Source organism: Corvus hawaiiensis, chromosome 5 (assembly GCF_020740725.1).
Source record: "Corvus hawaiiensis isolate bCorHaw1 chromosome 5, bCorHaw1.pri.cur, whole genome shotgun sequence".
NCBI classification, from domain to species: domain Eukaryota; kingdom Metazoa; phylum Chordata; class Aves; order Passeriformes; family Corvidae; genus Corvus; species Corvus hawaiiensis.
In genome coordinates, this window is record NC_063217.1 from 55,636,920 (window position 1) to 55,661,816 (window position 24,897).

The window sequence follows — 24,897 nt, forward strand, 5'->3', positions numbered from 1 at the left end:
TTCTTGCATTCAGCCCATGTCATTACACAGGATTTATCAGGTGGTGACATGATGATACAATCTGTGACAAGGGAGTATGTTACTTGCCTGTGATAATGACCAGCTGATCGATGTCCTTTTATTCTTTCATTTACTGATCTTCCTGTTACTCTAAATGCATTCACTGACACTCTTGGTGCTATGGACACCACTTTTTTTTTTAATATATATTATCCACCTTCTTTCATCCTCCCTGATAAATCAACTGCCCCACTCAGAGCTCCACAATCTAGAATACCCAAAATCTTACAATTTTATTCACTTTTAAAGTGTTAAGGATATATATTTATCCCTGTGTGCTTGTTTTACCAGTGCTTTAAAACTGCTCCGGTAACGTGATGGCTGCAAGACCCAGGACATAGCATCTCTGTCAGAGCAAACCATCCATGAAGCAAGCCCAAACTGCACTGCCTCTGACAGCAGCAAGGACTGGAGCCAGCAATGCACACACACACACACAAACCTCACCCACAGATAGTCACATATTGTACACTTACTAAATTTCATCGCAGTATAGGAAAGGTACTTTGCAAGTACCATTAGAAATTGAGCCTTTTCATTTGTGAAACAAATTCAGAGGAGTCACTGGTAGTATAGCTTCTCCTACATCATTCTTCCAGCGTGGCTCAGACGTTTTCCAAAGGAATCACTCCAAGACATCATATGGTGATTACATCTATGTGTCCCTTATTCCCACAGCTGAGATTTCCCATCGTAGATGCTGGATAACAGCAGGTGTGATGGGAGCACCAGACTGAAAATCTAATACACATACTGTTTAGGGTAGAAATAGCCATCAAATGACTCACATTTGAGACCTTTAAAAAATTAGCTATGCCATTCTCACTTTAAACTAAAAAAAATAAAATATGAAATTTAAATCAGACAGCTAGAACCACCCTAAAGGTGCCATTCTCAAAAACAAAGCAGCACAAACAAAACAAACAACAAAAAAAGCAGCAACACAAAATCCTGAGCAATGAGTTCTTCCAGTTGTATCAGAAAAAAACAGGTAATGCACATAGAAAGGTAACATTAGATGTCTATCATCCAATATATTGGCCTAGATGTATAATTTATTGTCCCATGTAATTTTTAAACACAGCGTTCAAAATCATTTCAGGGAATATTTAAAAAATGGAGATTGGGTCTTTTTCACTCAATATATCGTTGATGAAGCAGGAGCGGCTGAAGGGGTTTCCCGGAGGGGAGGGTTAGGTAGTTTCCTCCCGTTCCCTGTGTTTCAAGGCGAATTGCCACCTTTTGTGTGCGCCGCTCACCCCACGCAGAGGATGGGACATTGCACGGCCATCTGCTGGAGAAATGACATCACTGCCACGCCAGGGAATTCTGTGCTGACAGTGGCTGTGGCAGAGACGGCTGCTGGCTCTAAACCATATAATTTGGTGTTCAGGGGCCGTCTGTGCATGAGGGAACTGGGATTTCATTACTACACACACAAAGTTAAAATAAAGCTGTGTTCAGTAAAAGTGATATGCCATGAAGTCTGCAACTCAGAATTTAAAAGTGCTTTTGTTTTAGTGGTTTTGCTCCCAGTTAAGCATTTTGTATTCCCAGGTCAAAATGATGATACTTTAATTGTTGAATTGTCATATCAATATTGAGCTGTCTCATTAGACTTAAAAGAAATTACGTCTACGTTTTTTCGTTCTTAAAACTTTTCTTACAAAATTGCATTGTCCATGCTGGAATAGGATCCATGTCATAGCTAATTTGGTCAGGCGTTGCCACAAGGGAGGTAAGGCTAGAAACAGCAATCTGAACACATCACTTCCTGCTCTCTCACTACTGCAGTACCTTGGGAAGCATCTGTAATCAAGCAGTTACAACAGGGCTACCAAATAAGACTTTCAGATGTGTAATAATAACTACCAGGTGCTGGTGGTTCCTTCTGCCTAGACTATCAGACTGAAATAGTTATATACGACTTCACTCTGTCTGAGAGAGAAGTTAAACCAGAAGGCATTTTAAATTAGCATTTTCTACCAGCAACCCACATCACACTAAGAGGGCCTTTGCAGGATCTAAAGGATTGTCAGAACACCCCAGTTCCCTTGACACAGAAACCCTTCAGTAGCAGTTCTGTTGTTGAACAACAGAGAGGCCAAGTGGGAGGCTCAGTGACTCGGAGAGCCCCACTCAGCACTTTCAGTGTCTCTCCCCTGCTGTTGCAGAGTGCAGGAAGACAAAGCTATCGGGCTCCCAACTGTTCAAGTTCATTAGCCGACGTCCCTTCATGGGAATTGAATAATACAGGCAGGGCTTGTGCTGGTGGTCTGCTCCTCATGGGAGGCAGGATTCCAGAAGCAGGGAAGAAAAGCTTCTCTGACATAACACCTTTCATCCCAATCTCTTTAAGCAGTTCTACAAGCATTAATTAATTAAATATCCCATTGCCCCGTGAGATAAGTGTCATCTCAATTTTCTAGCTGGGTAAACTTGGTTATGCAGATTATAAGTGGCTTCCCAAAGTTATTCAGCAAGACAGAAGAGGTCTGAAAACAGAACCCAGGGGATGTAACACCCACTCCTGTAACACTTCACAGCACTTTCCTTTATTCTTATTTTTTACACAGATGCCACTACAAATTGAGTTGTACAGCTTTTCTTCCTGGTCAATGTTTCCCTGTTATTTTGATGCCATTTCAATTTTGTCACCTGTGACCTTCCCCTTCAATACTACCCTTTACATTTTCTTAAATCTATTTTTGCTAATGTTTGCTTTTTTTTCTGAAAGGAAACCTTTACAACACTTGATCCATGCTCACTGGACAGCCTTTCTGCCTGACCATGTCCTGTGTTAATAACTGACTCTACACTCTGCTGTACAGAGGAGAACTTGGAGCCTGCCAAGGTTCTGGCTCTTCAGCACTGAAATTTCCCTCCTGGATGTGAACAACAGTGATTTCTCTTCATTCCTCTACATTAATTTTTAATCATAGCCCTTTACTTTACTGCTGCTGATTGAACTCCCTATCACACCTAATGGCCTTTCTTGCAATATTCATTCATTTAAAACATGTATGCTGATGCCATATCTAATTTTTCAAGGACTGCTTGCTTAAGGCCAGCAGCAAAGAAATAGCTGTTATACAGATGCAAAACTACAATATGATGCCACATGTTTGATCACCAGGGCAGAAGTAAAAGGCTGTTCTGTCAAAAAGGGCACAGTTACACAGGGATCATGTGCAATACCTAGAAAAATTCAGTCACTGTTGAAACGAACAACAGAAGACCTACAAAATTCAGAGAAGTAAAAAAAAGTTGATACATTATTTTATCACAAACAAAATACATTCTTAGAGCCTGAAACTGAAAGGAAAAAGAGTAACAGTGTTGTAGAGGAATATTACAGCAAATATTCAATAGAGGACCTGGATTTAATATCCCCAGCAATGCAATACTCAATAACTAAAAGGTCAAAACATAGACGCACTGAATGCAAACTCCATATTTTAGCAAAATGAAATAAGGCTGGAGATTTTATGAGCTTTATTTAGAGTGGAAGAGAAGAAAGGACATTTTGCTTAGCCACTCTGAAAATTCACATGCAGGGAAGCATCAACATCCCAAAGCATTTTAGTTTACTGTGCATTTTTCCTGGTTTTAAATTACCGGAAAGGACTGTATTGGTTTTCAACAGAGCCATTTGCTCCCAAATCACACCTCATTGTTTTCTTTTGCTGAATAGTTTCAAATCCTTACAATTCTACTCACCTTTGGGTTGGCAGTTCTGCCCCCTGTACCCAGGACAGCACTTCCACTCCAGGGATGTCACTATTTTATGTTTGATTCTGTAGGCCTGGTGTGTTGTTGTCTGGGACCTGTGAAATGAGAACAATTTAAACCTATTTTAGGTAACCAAAGAGGAGCTGTAAGATACCTGCATAACTACAGTGCATTATCTCACTTGTCATATTTATCCTTTCATTACTGCTTGAAATTCAAACTGAATTCTAACCAGGGTTTGGTGTTTCATTAGCAATCAGAGCTTTAATATTGCAACCTTCAGATCATCGACATGAATTTTAAAGAAACCTGATGTCTATTTAGATTTCTTCCCCGAATATCTTATTCAGGATTCAAATACTGCAATCTTTTATGGAAGACATTACAATTAATAACTACCTCATTGAACAAAGTGAGCCAAAACTACAATAGTCATATGCCCCTTTTCTTTGAAATTGGTGGAAAAATGCATTCACAATAATTTATACCACATCAGCACACATTTAATGCACACTGGAAACCTTCCCTTCTGATTATTTTAAACAAGATTATACAAACATTAATCCAATAAAGTGTGAAAAATTCCACTCTGGACTTCAGGGAAAGGAGGGCAGGGCTGTGTAATTGTGAGGCCTCAGTTACCACTGTTACAGTACACAACTGCAGAGGCAGCAGCAATTTTATTTGTGTTCCAACACATTCTGCATGTCCTGGCTACCCCCATCACTTCTCCCAGGTTTCTTAACTTCACAGAGAAGTCAGTTTAGAACAAACATGCTGCAGTAGGGCATACAGAATAAACTACAGCAAGTCTCCTTGCTCTTTTAAGATGTTAAATACAAAGTTCAAATAAAAACAATATCACACAGTACTGCTAGTTGTTAACACTAAGATGAAGAACACCTAAAATCTCAGAAAATACGATGATAAAACAGTTACTGAATTGTTTTGTACACAATCCCTGTATAAATCACTCCAGAAAAAGAGAAGAATTTAAAGGCTGTCAGACCAAAAAAATATCCTCCCAACACATTAAAAAATGCCACCATATTTTACACCCCAATTAATCTTGTCACCCCTTTGCAAGGGATGCAATATTATATATAATAAAATTCTTATAGCAGCTGGCAGGAGCTTTGCATGTGTTCCCAACCAGCTTTGGCTCTAAAAAACGTTTTTTTCAGCAGCAAGAAATCAATAAAGATTAAGGTGATCTTAATTCAAGAGTGTTCTCGGTTATTTTGCTGTATGGATGGTCTTATGATAAAAACACCTCATTCTGCATTAGCATAATCCATTCCTAAAACCACTCACAAAAATGAAGTGTCCATGAAAGGAGTTAATCAGGAATAGCTATTTCAAAAATAATCCACACTAAAAAAATTCATGTAAATGAGTCCCAGAAATTTATATAGTAGAGCCTTGTTTATACAAGCAGCGCAAGGACCTAAAGTGATTGAATTAGGCAAAAATCAAAACAAAATAACACAGCTGGCAACATTTCAACCACAGGGTCCGCTCCACAGTTTTGCAATGCAGTCGACTGCATTTCAGAGTCACCAAATGCTAAGGAAGCTCTATTCCCACTTTCAACTCTAAGCTTTAAGCATGTTCTGCCATACCACCTAGAGGACAATTCTCAGAACAGTCAAACTGACTTCTAAGAGGCTTCTGAAATTTGTCAAGGGAAAAATACATTACAGTCTGGAGATTGTAATATTTTTGTTGGTGCTGTTTCAGTTTGCCATTTTCCAAACTCATGCATTAAATTCCAATTTCATTTCTGACTGCAATCTAACATTTGGAGAATACAAGGAGGCACCCAAACCACAAAGGACAATCTGAATATGTTTAACAGAGGTATTATTTACAAGTTCCATCCAGGCCAATTACTTGTCTAGGTTCACTGCCTGACCAAAGCTGTGCCAGAAATAAGCACTCAGCAGAGAGATAATAACAAAAATATTTGTGCCTCTCAGGGGAAGCCTTTTGCTCCAACAGAGCACAGGCTTGGAAAATTGCACAGAAAGGATTTTCTTCCATGCACATGCTTTAAACCTTTGTACTTGTGCATCTCTCTGACTCCAAGACTTTGAACTGATTGAAGGGTGCCAGAGTGGGGACATGCCCAGTCACGAGCACTTAGACTTGCTATAGGAACAGGCCATGAGCTTTCTACAAGCTATAGGGTCATGTGATGATGAGCCCTGGAGACATGCTAAGCTGCTCTCTCCTGTTTCCCTTTTAATTTTTAAAGTTATATGCACATTAATTGTGCATTGGATGGTAATTAAAGTACTTGCAAGTCCTCTTTCTTCCCAGCTCTCCCTACCTCTGAGCACAGGATCCAATGTGCCAAGTGCAAGGCTTTGCTCTGCCTGATGAGAAGGTTTCCAGGTTGTCCACCACAACTGTAGGTACAAGTCTGGTATGGACATAAGCACACCAGTTTCTGTAAGATAGAGAAGGTAAATATGATTAAAAGTACAAACAACATTTTCCACCATATGATAATATATGACACTTAACTGTGAAAGATGCACCCATAAATGACAAACAGGAGTAAGTTATGAAAATTACATTTGTTTCTCTCCAACTGCCAATGTTGTCTCAGGAAATTACTTAGTCTTTGTGCTTCAGCAAGGAAACAGATGATAATTTCTCCATCTCTATATACATTCATACTGCAAATCTAAATTTTAATTTGTAAATGTCTGTGGAGATCCAAGTACAAAGAAGCTCTTCTAGACTTCAGTAATGACAGGTCTTAAAGTACACCTACATTTCAGACTACAGAAACTGTTTATCCAGAATTCAAAGGAATGTTTAGTAAGGTTTTTAATCATCCACAGCTTTCACTTCATGGACAGCCATTTCTAGTGCTTCTTGCTTTCCCCAGCAATAGTGTGAGTACAGACTTTGTTTTCCAGTGTACTGTGAGGTCAAAGCCACACACAGCAAACACACAGCAGGGCTCCACACTTGCCTGCACCTCTGGATGCCCATCCAGAGAAGGCAGTCACATACAAAATGATCAAACTCTAGATCACTGCAGCCCAGGGGGCTGGAGTTGGTGAGTGCAAGAGCAGGTTTGCTGGGGTTTTTTTTAAAGGTTTCTAAGGAGGTTGCAAGCAAATGCAAGCTGGTAAATCAGACTTTGGAACTTTGCTACAGTAGAGAATAGAATTAAGTCAAAATTATAATCTAAATAATAGCTCAGGACAGATTCGTACAGGGAAATTACACCACAGAGATCTATTGGTATTCCTTGAATCAGAAGCAGGTAGATAAGGGTGTGATTTTCAGAGGCTTTTGGCAAGGTCTCTCAACAAAAGATATTGGAGGGGGAAGCAGTCTATCACATAGTAAGAAAATAGATCCTGTTATAGACAAATAAGGCATTAAATCAGAAAGATGAAAGACTAGTTTGCTTTCTCAAGAAGCACGTTATCAACACAATCCCACATTAATCTGTAATAGGCACTATATTCACTAACTAGGGGGGAAGTCAGTAAATAGGGGGATGGCAGGGTTATGCAGAATTATACAAAATCATTTTGTGTAGTAAACAAAGCTGAACTTGAAGAACTGCAGAAGTCTCATGATACTGAATGTCCAATTAAATAGGTGTCAGAAAAGGGTCTGGCAATGCAGAATCAGTCACAAAGACAGGCTTATAGAGGTAGTATCACTACGTACAGTAGATTTCATCAGTGGAAAAAATAATCTTGGAGTCATTGTTAATGGCTCTCTGAATAGGCCAATTTCTTGTTTTGCATTAACGAAGCTAGGTAATCAAATACTTGACATTATCAGGGAAGGACTAAAGAACACACAGGAATCACCACTGTTTCAGCACATCAACTCTTTGTTGCTGTATACAAGTAGATAGCCACTTTGAACAAAGAATTCAGGTTTGGTCCTATACCCTAAAGAGAGGTGTAAAAACCCCAAGATTCAAATAGAAGAAAAGCAGAAGGGATAAGAAGTCATGACATTCATTATTCACTTAGTCTTGTTATGATAAGTACGCAACAAAACAGGTTTAAAACCAAAGACCAGGGCAGCATTTCCATAGCTATAGACTGTGCCAAATTTGGAAGTCAAAACAGATTTAAAAAGCAGTAAAATTATTTCATGAAAAAACATGCCATTATGGTATTATCAGTTTGGTTTTTTAAAAAATCATTGCCACTATAACCTCTGTCTCAGGAAGTCTCCCAGCTGCAGACTTGAAGGCATCCTGAAGAAAGTATTATTGCTTTTCTGCTGGTGGAACAAATGTCTATTTGGCCTAGTACTGACTTTTTTCTTTCATCCTTAACTTAGCACAGCCTTTCTCAGGATCATATGTTATTGCCTTGTCCATGCTGAAACATACTTAATTTTTGAGTTGGCAAGTTAGTGACTAGACATTGTTTCAGTTGAAGGACTGGTGGAGCTGCAAGTACTTCCAAAAAATATTTGCATATGAAAGCTTAAAGTTCATCTTCCTGTGTTGTGTTTTGCTGCTAACATTTTCTTCCAGTTGTAGTAGCTCTGTTCATGTTTCATGATTCAGTAAGGGTTATTTACCCCAGAAACCAGTATCTTGCTATGGGCTCCTTACAGTGGAAATCAAAATACAATTAAGACCAGATTAGTTCCATTTACTTAAGTGGCATTAATACAGATTTACACTGCTTCAAACATGAACAACAGCACAAAACACAAAACAGTATCAGCATCTATCCTCAAGTGATTGCTTTTGTCTACTGAGATCCTACCAGTGTATGCACATTAAGCTCAGTAGTGCTGTACTAGGAAAGTGATTCCTGAGAAAAAAGCAGGCTAAGCTATAAAGATGCTAAAACCAACAGATTGAACCTCATGATATCTCTACTGCCAATATTGCTGTGCTCCCTTTCACAACACACATTGTTTATTTGAGGAATAATGTTCTTCCTATAAAATGGGCTTTTATTGAGTGCTTTTGATCTGATTTTGCTCACTCACTCTCCACTTCCTTGAGAATTTTCAGTAAGACAGTATTTCTTCTTAATTAGTTATAAAAAGGCTGTGCTTTTTTTAATGCTTCCTTTATTTTCTCACTCCTTTAGTTACTGCCTTTTATCTCTGTGTATTAATTAGAAACTCCATGAATAAATATTTGCTAAAAGCTAAATGCAGCTATCAAGCATGAGCATAAAGATTAGGTACTCCACTCACTTCCTCTGGGAAAGTCAGGAGCAACTATATGCAAGTTTGAGACACATAAAATTGGCAAAAACGAGAGGAAATTTAAGTCCTACAAGTTTTGCAGAGGAACGGTGAAGTCACTTACCCACCCCTCCGGGTGGGGCATGCGGGCCCTTCACAGTCTCGTGTACCACAGAGGCTGGCAGGAGTAACCAAGTAATAATGATATTTGAGTTAAATGCCAGCAGCAGTAAGCCAGAGAGCGAGCCTGTAGCTGCATCTCTCCTGGCACACTTCTGCAGCAGCAAGAGAGGACAGGCATCTTCTCTTGCCAAAAGTTCAGTGTGAGCCAGACACAGCAGGGCACTTGTGGCCCTTGGAAGCACTGCCAGGAAAACAGCTCTTCCAGGGGGCTTCCTCACTGAGCATCAGGGAGCAGCATGAGTGGGATTTCTCCCTATCAAAAGGGGAGAGCCAACCACACAAGCCAGGCACTGACCTCACCAGCAGCAGAGGTACCACAGCACCAGGAACCTGCAGGCAGCAGTGGGGTGGCAGGAATAAGTCAAGGAGCAGCCCAGCAGGGACCACTTGAGGAGCCAGGTCCAAGATGTCTGCTAGAGACAAGCACCCCCATAAGGAAAGCAATACAACCTCCAGCCTGGGCTTAAGTGGAGTCCCAGCCCAGGGGCGTGGGTGGAGGCTACAGGTGAGGTTGCTTAGGACCATCAAGGCTCGTTATGCTGCCTAGGGCACTATCACTGAGCTTCTTTCTCAGTACAGGCATGAAATCTCTTCCCTTTCATATCTGTGGTGAGGGTTCTGCAAATCCATACCCAAGATTAAAAAATGTATTTTTTTTCTTTGAAGTGCAGCACAGAGATTAAAAAAATAATAATCTCTGAGCATATGAATGGGATACTAAATATTTCTTAACAGATGCAGGAAGTGATTCTGGGCCAGACTGACACCGATCTATTCAGGAGGAGCTCTGACTAATCATGGGGATTTGCTTATGATTTAAACTAAGTATAGAGAATGTAAACATCTAAATTCCTAAATAATTCTCAGCAATTAACTGATGGCATATAAAGTCTGCTCAGAAAACCTCTGAAGCAATAATGCCGTCTCTAGCTGTTACGCAGTACCACATCTCCTTTCCTGTTGCACATTAGCCATCTGGGAAGTGAGGAGCTAACGCCTTGGGCAGCTGGGTGCTAAGCATACCACCTCTGCAAATAAAAAAGCCAAATATAGGGGCAAGATTTTAAAATCTGGGCTACAGTGAGGCAGGGGTGAGGTTAGGACTTGAGCCTGTGGCTCCGTAGCCTGCGCTTTACCTTTGCATGCAGATCTGACAGCTCACCAGAGAAAGGGATTAAGCAGAAGATGTACAGCAATATTGTCATTGACACCCTTTTCTGCAGTGCACATATTTGGGGTATGCATTTTAGTCACTGAGAGCCATTTTACAGTTAAGCAAACATGGCCAATGAAAAGATAAGAGAATGAAAACAGGCATAAAGAAAAATAGCAAAAGACATGAAAGCACTGGAATATAGATTTCAGTTAAAAAACCAAACAACCCTAGCCCCCACCTAAAACCTTTTAAAAATTCATACTGTAAATCCCATTATTATTATTACTATTATTATTATTATTGAGGGTGTCTAGCTTTGAGGAGCAGCTATTGGAACTTCCCCATTTGGAGACGCCTTCCAAAGGAAAAAAATGTTACAATACACCCCAAATGTTAAGGGCTATTCTTGAATTTTAAAGACAGTCTGAACTCAGCCTCTGGTCTCCACCAAAAATTTTACTAACTTGAGCAGATTGTTTCCATTTAAAATACTTAACTCATTCTTAATGTACGTGAGTGCAATGTCTGAAGCTGTGGTTCTCACATGGCCCAGCAATCTTTGATCAGGCTAAATTGGAGGAAATATTCACAGCAAAAGAGCCCCTGGTGTGACTCATAATTAGGTTTACGCTACCAATGAAATAAGCTCATTAAGAGACGTTAAAAATGTAAATATAATTTTGAAATCAAATTGTCTGAAAAAATGTAGATTTGGAAATAGAAGATGAAGCGTGGCGGAAGAACTATGACAGGCTGTGTTAATGCAAAGGCAGAACAGAAGACAACTGATTTGCATAACAGGACTTCAAACCTGAAAATCCTCTTTACCCTCCCTGGAATAATTTATTCCAGATCATCAACACAGGCTTCTAACATGCAGATTTTGTTGAGAGCTGGAGGAGCCTAGCGTCTCTTTTGCATTGAGCTTGATTTCAATCAGGAAAGCTGTATTTAAAAACAAAACAAAATCCTCACAATATACAACAGAAATCCAGCCTGGAAAGAGCAGTACAAGTTCCCAGCTGGCATAAAGCCCAAGTGACAGATTTCATCCCCCTCTAGCATGTCTTGGCTAGGAACGTGCAGTGGTGGCAATGTGTGGGAGAGTCCTCAGGCCTTTGAAGCAGCCTCCTTGATGTGGTATTCGCTGCATTATTTCCAGCTTAAATCAAAATGCTGCTAGCCCAGCTCTGCACTCCGTGTGCTTTGGCTGTACCCGAATGTGACATCCCACCCTCAGGGGTGAGGAAGCACCTACACCGAGTAGCACGGTAGGAAGAGCAGCATCTGCTTCTGCTGGAACCTGTGAGCACGTCTGCTTGGCATCCTGAGTTTCCTGGGCCTTAGGGCCATTCCCAGTTCCAAGTCCTGAGCAGATAACTGGCCCCGGAGCCTGCCCCGGCGGCTGGAACAAAGGGTCTACACCCATCAGTGGCCCCCCGGCGCTGCCTTTAAGCCTGTCTTTAGCTTCTGGGATCCTGCCTCCTGGTTCGGGGGACACTCAAGAGCCCTTAAACCCGTCTTTGCACTGTAAAACCCTCTCCTAACTCGCCATGAGCCGGGCTCAGGCTCGGCCTTACCGAGCCTCCCCGGCGGCGCGGGGCGCGGCAGTGCCCGGCACGGCTGGCAGGGGGCGGCCGCAGCCCGCGGAGGTGCCGGCGCTGGGGCACCCGATGCTGCTGAACAAAGAAGTGCTATTTACACCAATACCAAAAATCACGGGGGGTTTGGGGTCCCTGCAGTCCCCCTTCCACAGCACATTTCCACTGTAAAGTGTTCCTTGGGTGCATTGATGAGAAAAAAAAGCAAACTTCACAAAAACTGCCGGCAACGCCTGTGCGGGATTGCTTACAGATCCTTGCAAGTGGTCCTAAAGCCACCCCACAGGAACACCAGTGCTAATCAGACCACAAAGGGTATAGAATCAGTTATGCCCCCTTCATATCGTATCTGAAAATGACTTATTTTTGTCTGTGAGTAAATTAGATTACCTGGCTTTTAATAGAAATGCTATTGAATCAGCCCAGCTGAATACCACTGAATCATGAAAATAAGATTATTGTCTTGCTGACAGAATACAAAAGGACCCAGAGCTGGAGCCATTGTCAAAGTCCATGCCCATCTTAGTGGTTGTGCCTCATTCATGTTGTATGCAGCTCATTTGTGTTTCACAGAATAGTTAATGAAATACTCATCTTGATTATACAACAGTTTTAATTTTATATTACCCTTTACATCTGAGCAAAAGGGGTCGTAGAAAGATGCTACAAGCATCTAGAGCCAGGAGATAAATTTGCTTTAAACAGCCTTCCAAGTTTGGATGAGGAGAGATAATGTTGATTGACACAGTGCAAACACTCAGATTATAAGGATAGCAAGCACCCTCACAAAGCTCTTTTTTGCTATTGCATGGGAGACTGGTTTTAGCAACTTCCTTTGAGTTCCACTAGGTGACTACAGAGACGTCTCACCGTCATATGGTAAATTCTATATCTTTACGTGAATGTTGGTCATCTCTCAAAAATATAAGCTCTATTTCAAAGAGAAATTATAAACTTGAACTAAAACTAGTTAATTCTTTAGGTTCAGTGCCCTGAAATGTATGAATCTCAGCTGCAATAAAAATTCAGTACTCACTAGGGACTGACCATAAACAAATCAAATTGGAAAATGTGTTTTACAAGCTGGTTGGAATGGAAGAAACTAAAAAGTGCATGTGACATATAATATAGTATGTGATAGTAAAATATGTTATAGGATATGTTTTTATCTCTGAGAAACAGCTGACTTGTTGACACTGACTAGAGCATTAGGTGTCAAAGATTTATTTAATGTTTTTTTTTCAGGACTCAGTGTCCTGACATTTTGTTCTGTCTGTTACAAAACACAAATTCTGCTCTCATCATTCATTTCCTTTTTTTGTATTACAGTGCTGAAACCTTGGACTGCAACAGCCTCTTTATTTCATCCAAATTTTTATTTACTCTTTGTCCTCCCTCTTGCTGCAAAAATTAATTCACCCTTTCCACTTATTATTTCACCAATCTGTTTTAGCATTTAAAATGTTCTCTTGTTGCAAATCAGATCACCTCTTTGATACATGATCTTGCACTCCGTGTTCAGAGCCCTTTAACACAATCAAACGTTTCCAGGTAGAATTTAGACTTTGGAGAAGATATCATTAATCTCAAACTTTCGAGAATTATCCAGTAAAACACAACTGAAAATGCAGACAAACTGTTCTTTAAAAAGGTCTGAATTCTGCTTTTTTACTTCTGGAATAGAAATTTATTTTCCATCTTCTAATTGACCCAGAGTACAAAATTCATTATGATAGTTCTGGTCTAGTTAACTGTCAGTGCTTTTCAGGTAACCTTCAGTGGTATTGGTTTTCACTGCTTTTTTAGTGCTTTTGTGATCTACAGAAAAGGAGATTGCAGTGTGTCAGTGACGGCTTCTCCACTTTGAGAAATACCAGCACAAAAAAGACTTTGTAAGTGACCAAATGAAAATATGAAAAATAAGATCCCTTGCAGTTTCAGGGGTGAATTTGTCCTTGCTTATAGTGTTGTTTTGGGCAGCTCTTCTTTTTCTCTTTCCCTTCATTAAATGATTAACCACCTTGCCAGTTTCTTTGTACCTGATTTGCCACTTTATCATACAGATACATATCTTTATTCTGTCCCTGACTGATCTTACGTGGCTCTTGAACAGAAAGGATCTGAGCCAAAGTCCATGAAATTCAAGGTGATTTTTTTCCACAGGCTTTTCCTCATGACCAATGGTATTGCTTACCAGGAATGTGATACAGAATAGATGCTCTGAGATTTGGCAGAAAAATTGACATTTGAAACACTCACATTCTCTAACTGGCAACACAATAATGCCTTTGGAACACATACGGGGACACTTTGCTGCTGTCCTCTTCCTTGCCAAGTCTATTCTAGAATTAGTGTCAGTTCTCTAAAATGTTAATTTTATTCAGATTTATAAGAATGCCTGTTTTGCGTGCATACCTGGGCAGATGTTTCTGGTGTACCTTAAATGAAATGCCGCAAAGAGTTGAGTATTTGCAGGGGCTAGGAGGTAAATCCTGTGTCCAGTTTGGTACAGTAATTCTAATTTATTCAGAGGGGTGAAGGGACACTGTAGGGATGGAAAAGAGTCTGTTCCTAATCCTTCCTGCTGTTCCCATGGCAGATGAAACAAAGAACAAGAGCAAGATAAGCATGAGCATTAATGCAATAGTTAGTGTAATTAGACAAACAGAAACCTTCCTTACCACCCTGAAAAAAAACCCAGAAATCATCTGTATAGTGGTGCCTTACCTGATCACAGAAAAACTAAACAATGAGACCCTGAGGAGGCTAAATGCTTTGTGTCTCAAAAACAACCTTGGTGAAGAAGTGATTTTTTTTTCCTGTGTTATGTTTCCTGTGCTGCTGAAAACAGTCTGTCATGACCCTACCAGCCACCGTTGCCATTTGCCATGGTCTTTGGGACTGCTATGGGAGTAACACTGAGTTTAGCCTGTGTAGGAAGATTGGACAGTGAGCTTACAGCTGAGCATCAGAAATACATTCAAGGTGCTGCTGGACACGAGTGACTTATTGCAAGGATCTTCTGCATAGCTGTAGTACAACATTCTGGGGACAAAGGTTGTCAAACACACCCTGACACAGCTGCCAAGGCAACCTCAGGCCAGTGTAAGATCTTCCTCCTTCCAGGTCATAGTGAATATACCTAGTGAGGCAGAAACTTAAGCCATGTGTGACTGTATTTTTTGGAAATGCACAGTGATGCAAAATCTTAGGAAATCAATTCAAGAATTGTTGTCTCTGCTCCATTAAAAAGTGACATGATGAAAAGAGACTGTGAACCTTCCATTAACTAGGCAGTTAAATCAGATTTCTATGTGTCTTATGTATCTGAGCCATCTGCTGATCTCAACCATTCATTTTAATTTGTCAGTACACTAGATTTCTACCAAGCTGATATAGGCAAAAGCAATTTCCAGGGAGAAATGCAGACGTCTGGTCGCGAGAATGAAATATTTCAGCACTCCTATCACATGTGACAGCTAAGCAAATCTGTCCCTGGTGCTGACTCTATTAAACCCTTCTGTGCTTAGTAATAAAATACTGTCACCTCACCACTACCCAAGGTAATGCTAGAGGAAGTCTGTAAAGACCCTCAGTGGTTTCATGATAACTGGAAAAGGTGTAATATACACATAATAAGAGAAGAGAGTAATGTAGAGCCACCCAGCCATGTGGGGATACTGTGCTTAATTTACAGCCTGAATGAAGGTCTCATGTATTCAGGGGCTGCCTTGCATAGTAATTAATAAAATAAGGTTCAGAACGAAAAGATGAGTGTGCTGGTCTCAGGACTGCACCTGAGATTTACTCCATTGCACCACTGTTGTTTAAGCTGCTTTACACAGTGAAGTACTGCAACTGTCTCTCTCCACAGGCTGAAAAACATGTACCTCAAATTAACTCAATTGAAAAGAATGTATCATAAATTTTCTTCTTTGACACCAAATTGATACTCAGATTTAGTGTCACTGAATTTTGGAAAAATTCTCTCTCTAGTTTTCCAGTATTTCTTTATTCATTGGTATGGACTCCATAAAACTTTGAAGATAAGGAGAAATAAAAAAGAAAAAAAGCATATTTGTAGAGACATTAAGTTTTACATTTCAGAGCTAAAGCCAAAGTCATTACTAGGAGTGAAGAAAGGAATTCTCCTTCAGCTCAGGCCATTCCAGATGAGCTCCTATGAAGTTTTCTTATCCTTATGAAAGCTTGGATGCAGACCCTGCCAGAAGGGGGAATACCTCACCACAGAAAACATTCTTCTGAAATGGTCTGAGAGCAGACAGTGACAAATTGTGTTCTCCTGTACCGATTCTAAGGTTAATTATAAAATTGTTCCAATGTGAAGGAACAGAATTTAATTGCATTTTTCTGCCAGTGAAGAATAAGGAAGGGTTTAGTGTTTTTAGAGAAAAGGATATGCCCAATATTTAGCCCTTATAATACCACATCAGGATGTAATAGAGGCTCAAAGCCTAACCTAGTTCTAGCATGCATTTGATTAGATGTGAGTGCATAATATTGTCCTCACATAACCTAGGGTAGAGATAGCAAGGGAATTATCTTTGTAAGCCATTAAGGCACATAACCTCCTTCAGAAAGGGGTATTTGGATAAGTATGTTTGTACAATGGGCACGTATTGTACCTTGTGGGTAATCTGACAGCCTTGCAGACTCTCTAATAAAGTGTATGTATTGGTATTTTTAAAATTATAAATATGTTTTAAAATAAATGCTCATTCTTATTTGTTTTCCTTCCTCTTGTCTCTCACAGATCTCTCCCTATTGTTCCTTCTATACAGAGCCTCCTAATGTCAGCATCTCTGCGCATATGTTAGCACAATGGGTTGCCATAAAGGATTACAGAGCCATGCAGATCCTACAAGGTCACTCAAAAATTCGGTTGGAATACAGTCTATAACCAAAGAGGTGCTTTAATTCGAAGTAAATTCAAAAAGCAAATAGTTCTTCCACATTTCCTCATGCTTTACAACTGTGGAATCTGTTACTGAGTCATGCTGTGCTCAGGCTTCAAATGAGTAAAACCTTGAAGAAAGATGCATGTCTTTATTGGATCTTAGAGTATGTCTTTCACTTTATTTGTGATAAATATTGAAAAAAAGAAGGAAATTATATGCTAGAAATTATTTAGGGCATAATTGATGGCACCTGCACTTAATAAGTAAAAATTTTTGTGTTCTTATGCATATTTTCCCAGCAGTATCTATTCAGGTGTTTCACAGCAGTGGTTGGTAACAGTGAGCACACAAGACTTGGCATTTTCTCATGCCTTTGCTGAAAAAAAAAAAAGAGTCACAAGCAAGTTTATTATTCATCCAGGTCTGATTCCTACGTAAAGAAAGATGGAACAGTGAAGTGACTTAAGTCATGGTCCAGGTCACAGCAAAAGTGGAAGGAAAGTTCAAAACACCACAGCTGATTGCAAAAACACTTGTATACAGGGGGAAGACAAGCCTTGTAGCACAAGAATCTTCCTGTGAAAAGGACTGAGCCACACCTAGATATCTGCTAGACAGGAAGAGGGTGTGTAGCTCAGCAGTTTGAGAAAGAGTGGGGATCCAGCATTCTGTTTTATGCTGGGGTTTCATGCTGCTACCCATTCCTGTAAATTTGGTATGCAGTCCTGGCTTTGCTGCTAACTGGCTCAGTGGGCTCAAATATGCATGTTGCACAGCAGGTTGCTCCTCGACCACTCATGAAATTAGGTCCTGGCAAATACAAGATTTGCTTATTTTGCCTCTCTGCAGCTACAACCACATGTCATTATGATAAATAAAATATGTGACCATCTTCACCAGAGACTAATTTTTGCGTAAAAGGTAGAAAGAATACCTGCTGATTCACAGAGTTTTTCTGAAGATTAATTTAATTGGAATACTGTTCTTGAAGAAAGCTGTGAAAGCTAAAGACCAAGGTTAGCATGTATTAGGATTTATTTTAATGGAGATGTAGCTACCAGTACTCATGTAAAAAGAGAACTCATTTAACTCAGGTGAACTCAGATACTCTGCCAAACACTGCGGTAAGGCGGTGTAACAGACGACTTTCAGAAAGGTGTCTGGGAAACACAGCTCCTCTGCTGGGCTCTCTCTTCCAAGCAGAGGCAAAGGACTCCTTTCCTTTGGGTCCTTGTGCATCTTTTCCCTTATGCATCATCAAAAACTTGCTCAGGTCAATGGGAATCTTTTCTTTCAGTTAAAGGTATATTAGCTCCCAGCCACACACAGCAAGGTGATCATAGTAGTGATGATTTATTCTCTTTTGCATGAAGTTGGATGCTAACATTTGGGAAAGTACTATCAGAAGAAGAAATCTATATTCTGAAAGCCCACTCTCCATAAATGCTATGGAAAACAACCAATACTTTGTGTCTTTCATTTTCTACCAGGATCTGACTATATATCAGCAATTAAGGGAAACTTGCAATATCTACAAAGTCAGTGTTAATATCCCCATTGAGAAATGAAGACATTGGGGAACAAAGAAAATAATTGAGTGTTCCAGAGCTATAAAACCAGACAGTACAGTTTTATATACTCTGTTATGCACAGCTATTGTGTATTAAGTTATAGAGTTCTGAATGCACATTCACCTGCAACACCACTTTTCATAAGTTTTTATCACAGAATAGGATGTTTCAAATTGTCAGACATTGATGCATTTTGTACATTTAATTGCTTGTATTTTCAATTTAGTGGAGAAGTTTACAAACACAATATTTTTTAATAGATTCCAAATGAGATAGTGCATCTGCAATTTCTTTTACCCACAAAAAAAGAAAGAAGAAAAAAAAATCAGCAGTAGTTTACTGTGCATAAAGCAGGGCGTCATCTATTGTAGTTCTTTCCTACCCATATTTGACAATGATTCTCCAGTTGATTTTGAGATAACTACCCTGAGGAATAAAACATTGCAGCATTTACACTGTTAGAAATGTTACAATCGTTTTGCCTGAGTAAATGCTGCCATTTTGCTCCCTTGCTTGTTTTAGATGGTCCTTTTTAAGGTAAAAAAATAATTTTACTGAAATTGCTAGGAATTTTGTCAATTATGACACTGGAAACAGGAAAATAAGCAGTGCACAGGACACAAGAAAAAATACGCAACTTACTTTCCCCTGGTAGTTTGAAAGCCGGATGCTTTGGAGTTGGCATCCTGCTGGCTCCTGGTGATACCAGCACTGTGAGAGGACTGCTTGACAGATCTGTTCCCTGTAGCTGTATGCAGGCTTGTAGTGACCCCTTGAAGGAGAGGGATCTCTCTAGCAGTGCTTTGTAGGGCTGTCCCTTTGCTGTGAGATGAGCTTCCCATCTTGTCTTTGCCGGAGTCATCATCACTGTGTCCATTTGACTGACTTGCAGGGGTAGATACTGTGGTACTGGAAGTTTTCTTCGCTGCTTTCATTCCCAGTGTCTCGTCTGAAGATGCAAAAGGAGGTCCCTGTGAGGCATTCACTTTGGCTTCTTGGATTTCAGAATGGGGTGACCCCCTAATTGTGGTCGAAGATGGAGTCGAGTCTGAGTGACTTGTCTGGGTTTCATCACCTTGTCCTGTGGTCCAGAATTTTCCTGGAATGTTAAATCCAATGCTGCCCCTCTGTAAGTGCAATAGGAGCAGGAAGAAAATGATCTCTTTCATTCTGATGGTTTGCAAATGCTGCAAGTTATCTCACATTTATTTCCTAAACAAGAAATCCTGTAGTTTCTCCCTCCTCCTGGGCTGCTGCTCAGATAGTGAGCCTACCCAGAGGATGCCCTGACAGGTTTTATTTCTGTAGAAAGGAAACAGGTTTTGGTGTTTCAAAACTGACTGAGGAAGCCTGGTTTCCTGTTTCTGTGGATCCCCCCGCAACCTGTGACCCCTCAGAGAGCAGGAACCTGGCAGCCTCTGTGGGAGGAAAAAAAGAAGTCTCTGCAGAAGGCACAGGATAAAGATTCATGGCACAATAGAAATGTGGAAAAATATGCACTGTGAAGTAATCCTGAGGGATAAAACCTGAAATTATTAGCTAATTTTCCTTTCACATGCACATGCACAGAGAAGTGATGTCTCACATGTGCCCTTTTGATGGTTAAAATTACGACCTTGTTATTCGAAAAAGAGTTGGCAAAACTGGTGTGCTACACAAAGCTGAACATTTGCTGTGTCTCCTCTTTTTAGTCTGAACATTTAAGCACACTGCTGCCAAAAGTGTGGAGACAAGGAAGAGGTTCACACTGTATCCACCACTGATCCCCATGCCTGGAGATACTCAAAATTCAACTAGACAAGACCCTGAGCAATTTGATCTTAGCCCTGCTTAGAGTTGGGGTTTTGGACCAGATGACCTTTGGATGTCCTTTCCAGTCTATATCACTCTATGAAATTATGCTTAGTACCTGCAAGGTTGAACACTGCAGCCAGAAAAGAGGAGATGAAAGCTTTCCTCCTCTGCTGCCATTCGCCAGCTCTCTGAGACTAAGGCTCTCTGAAACTAAGGTCAGTTTCTTGTTGAAGGAAAAGAAAGGGAAAAAGGTAATTGCTGAAGAAATTGCATAGAGAAATACAAATACACGAAATTTTAAAGGAGGTACAAAGCAGCAACAGAATAGACCTGTCAGGAACCATATAGATCTGAGAGGCCCTTGCCAACCAGTTCAAAAATCCTCTGGCCACTGACAGGAGTTCTGTACTAAGGACTGTGAACAAGACGTCCCTGAAAGCAACTCACACATCTGCTAACAGAACAGCATCTTATGGGTGTGCTTCATGTTAGTTGAGGATTGCCTTTCCTCAAAAACAGAAGAAAATCCCCATTCCGTGGAAGTCTAATGACTAACAGGGACACAGCGGAAAAGCTGGTAAATTACTTGCATATTTTGTCAGAAAAGGCTTTCAGAAAAACCAAAACCAATCCAATAAACCCAAAAGCAAAACACCAACATGGGGGATAAACTACCAGCTTTTGTTGCAGTCAAATAAATCTCTGTGATGACTGTTCCTGTTTAGAAGATTTGGATAACAGTGCCTTGATTTCAGTTTCCAGGTGAAAATGTTTAGGTGTACTAAAGGGTTGGGTTTTCCCCTTGTTGTGATTTTATTTTCCTGTTTTATTGTCTTGGTAAAGCAGAGGCTTCTGCTGTGTAAGTAAACCAGATGCAATTTTATGATACGACACGTTAGAAAAGATATGCAGTTGTGTTTTCTTTTGGAGACTATTACCCCTCTCTTTTTTTTTTATTCATAGTGAAATCTGTACATGACCTTTGAATGTAGGACACAGGAGACAATCTAATGAGCAATTTAATTTAAAGACTAACATAAGCAATTTCATGCAAGCGCTTATCTTTTTCAGCTTTATATTTGAGATTTTGAATTAGTACCATTACCTGAATCAGCCTTTGGCATCCCATATTTTTTAGAAATCCCAAGACAAAATGAAAGGTAAATTAGTGTTGACCGTATTTGCAAATTAAGTGCAAGCTGCCTTTAAAAAAAAAAAATCACAGCAGCTGTATAGTGTGGTTAATTATACAATAAGAATGCCTAAAACAACACAGAACTTGGATTATGCTTTGAGTCACTCCATTCAGTGTTAATTCTGCCTCTAAATTCAGAGAAGCAACTGCAGATTTCCACCAGTAAAGAGGAAAGTAATGTAGAAGAGTCTGGCTTTTGGTGGTTGGTGGATTTCGCTTACAGCAGTGTATATTTCCCTGTCTGAATAATCCAAAATGAAGATCTATTGTTAATATTACTTTATTAGTACATGTCTGGGCTTTAGATTAAAAGATAAGGCTGTTTGAAGGCTGTTTTTATTTAGCAAAACCATCTTGGCACTGTAAGAAACTCAGGATATCCATTTTCAGACTGCTGTATGCTGGATCTGAATCCCAAGCTCATTATAAGTCTTATTTCAGCATTAGTTCACATCCAAGTGCTGCTTGTCTTGGTGCAAATTGAACCCAGCAGAAGATCAGCACTTGGATGCATTTGATGAAACTCAGGTAGAACTAGATTCAAAATTATCCTGAAAGCTCTCACTCAACATGCTGCCTACTCCCTTAAGCATAAATCCATAGGTGCCACATTTTTTGTATTAGTTGTGTATTCATGTAACTGAAATCCCTGGACGTTGGGCTGGCCTCATGGGCTTTTCTTGGAAATTTTAAAAGTTGACCTTGGAGCAAAAGCTGGATCTCAAGTTTCCAATCCATATTAAGTGTCCATATCAGAGTCTACATCATGCTTGCTATCAGACACATATTCTTTCACTCTGCGAGTTTTAATTCTATAGGTATTGGCACATTCAGCAGGAGGCACGGAGAGTCTCTCATCTCCCGTGAGAGCACAGGATGGCAAAAGAAGCAGTTTTCTGGGAGCTGGAAATGGATTGTGAAGATGCAACTGCACTCCTGGGGGGCATTTAAGTCACCAGGCTACATTATATAAAAGAGCAGTACCCTTCTGCTCACAGAAGAGTTATCCCTGTTCCGTACTGCAGAAGAAAGAACACTATTTATTTTCAGGGTCACAGCTGTGGTTCTTCAGACAAGGCGAGCACTTTACTGATGCTTGAGTAAGCTGACCAAAGACTGTGATTGTGGAAACACTTTTATATTTTTCATCTGCTAACAGCACACACTCAACACTGTGACTTCAGACAAATCCCTGAACATGTCATTGCATAACCTGAGCCATCTTCAGGAACTTTCAACTCCCCCCAACCACTGTGAGAGCATCAGGTTTGCTCTCCCCTAAATCACCAGACTGCATAGCCACCTTGGCAGAGTTACTGTTGATCCTCCAGATTATTTAACAATTTCTATAAGTTCACTGTGGCTACATAGCCACAGTCTGTCATCCTCACTCTTTGGGATTTACCAGTAGAAAACCTATTCCCAGTCTTAGGCAGAGTAGTCCAAATCCATAGGGATTAGTCACCCCAGAACTATTCAGGCCAAGGACTGCACAGCCAGATCGTCTCCTCTACCTCTGCTGGCAGCCACAACAGCTGTAAAACACTGCTCACACAATGGGCTCTCTGTCTGCTTAGCACATGGGGTCACAAGTGATGTGGTAAAAAATGAGAGTTTCTATGTGAGTGTTGTGGTTTAACCCCAGCCAGCAAACAAGCCCCACACAGCCACTCACTCAATCCTTCAGCAGTAGGATCAGCAAGAAAATCAGAAAGGAAAAAGGTAGAAAACTCATGGGTAAAGACAATTCAATAGGAACAGCAAAACCCACACATGCAAGCAAAGCAGAACAAGGAGCTCATTCCCATGGGCATGCAGGTGTTCAGCCATCCCCAGAGGAGCAGGGCCCCAGCACATATTACTTGGGAAGACAAACATCATACTCTAAGCATCCCCCCCTTCCTCCTTCTTGTCCCCGCTCTATACACTGAGCATAAGGCCATAAGGTCTGGAATAGCCCTTTGGTCAGTTTGGGTCACCTGTCCCAGCTGTGGCTCCTCCCAACCTCCCATACATCCCAAAATTCCCTGCCAGTGTGGCAGCACGAAAAGCAGAAAAGGTCTTGGCTCTGTGCAAGCCCTGCTCAGCAATAACACAAACATCTCTATATTATCAGCCCCATGTTCAGCACAAATTGAAAACACAGCCCCATACCAACTGTGAAGAATTTTAACTCTACCCCAGCCAAAACCAGCACAGTGAGAAAGCTGTTATTGAATAGCTCTTTATTCCACTGGTGTGCCTACTGCCAGGAGAATTTTGCTTTCCCTTGCTCCAGATCAAAGACACTTGTATTTGACATAAATTCTCCCATTTCCTGCCGTGCCTCTTGGTACCAGCTGAATGGTCCAGTGAAAAAGCCACTTTGCTTTCTTGTCTCATATACAGATGCACAGGGCAGCACTTAAGACAGGAAAATAGGCACCTCAGGATAAGGAAGAAGAAATCACTTCTGCAGCCACTCTGCAATGATTCAGAAAATTCTTATCAGGTTATGAAGAGCTCTAAATATCTCTATATCAAAAAAGAAAGTTTCTTTTTCTTATCATAATGTTTCCTCTGTAAGGTCCAAAAGCATACTGAAGGCTCCTGAGCAATACCCATACTTACTGTTTGGTTTTAGTTTTGTTTTTTATTTAAGAGCTCATATCCAATGTGTATGGCTGGTTAGCATAAATTAAAAGCTTACATTACAAAATATGCTATCATGCTTAAGGTGGCCACATTTTACAAATTACAGCCATTGTGTACTTAGAAAAAATATCTCTCTATGTCTACCCAGGAAAGTCAAATTTTACATCTAAAATAGGATTCAATGAATCAGTAAGAGTTCTTTAGGTTTGTTCTGATTGCATAATACAGACCACTGTGTCCCCCCCAAAAAAATGACTCCTTTGAATCCTAGTTTGCTTAGAAGAGCAGTAACAGGAGAAACCATTACTTTATGTAGAAAGGACACAGCAGCAGAAGGATTTTCCAATTAAAGGTCAGGATGTGAAGTTTGCATGGTTACAGCATGAGCTCTTAGTGTTTCTACAGGCTCAGCTGCGATTGGGATCCAGCTAAGCCAGAGCGTCCTATTCCATCATCAGCATCACTCTTGATCAAACTAAGCAAACATAATACCCCACAGTATTTGAGTATACCTTTGCTGAAGTATCATGTAATACCTGTGTTTTTAAAGTGTATTCCAATATATTCTTTTCCTTTGCCTGTGGGCACGTTTTTAGCCTTCAGAGACATTTACGTATTCTTTTACTTGGGAGCAGTGGCAGCTGATGAAGGAGATTGCTGTCTGCTTTGCTCTGACTTCAGCCTATCCTCAGGGCAAAGCTGACATCAGATAAGTGGCAACTGGCAATCATCTGGTTACCTTAAAAAAAACCCTCTGTGAGCTGTTCCTAGCATTTCCTTTCTAGAAATTACTTTGATAGGCAAAAAAACCCAAAGAACACTAGGTTTCTCCTAGAACAAAAAAAACAACTTA

At 40.3% G+C, this 24,897-nt stretch overlaps 1 protein-coding gene across 1 annotated transcript in view; it reads right to left on the reverse strand.

The window, feature by feature from the left end:
- MMRN1 (multimerin 1) overlaps window positions 1-19,677 on the reverse strand; it is a 42,181-nt gene extending 22,504 nt beyond the window's left edge. The window contains exons 1-3 of the mRNA XM_048305152.1: window positions 19,064-19,677; window positions 6,125-6,244; window positions 3,781-3,887 (exon numbers count right to left, since the gene is read on the reverse strand). Coding sequence (XP_048161109.1) covers window positions 3,781-3,887; window positions 6,125-6,244; window positions 19,064-19,590 — 754 coding nt within the window. The 5' untranslated portion in view covers window positions 19,591-19,677. The remainder of the gene's footprint in view (window positions 1-3,780; window positions 3,888-6,124; window positions 6,245-19,063) is intronic.
- Window positions 19,678-24,897: the final 5,220 nt, after the last annotated feature.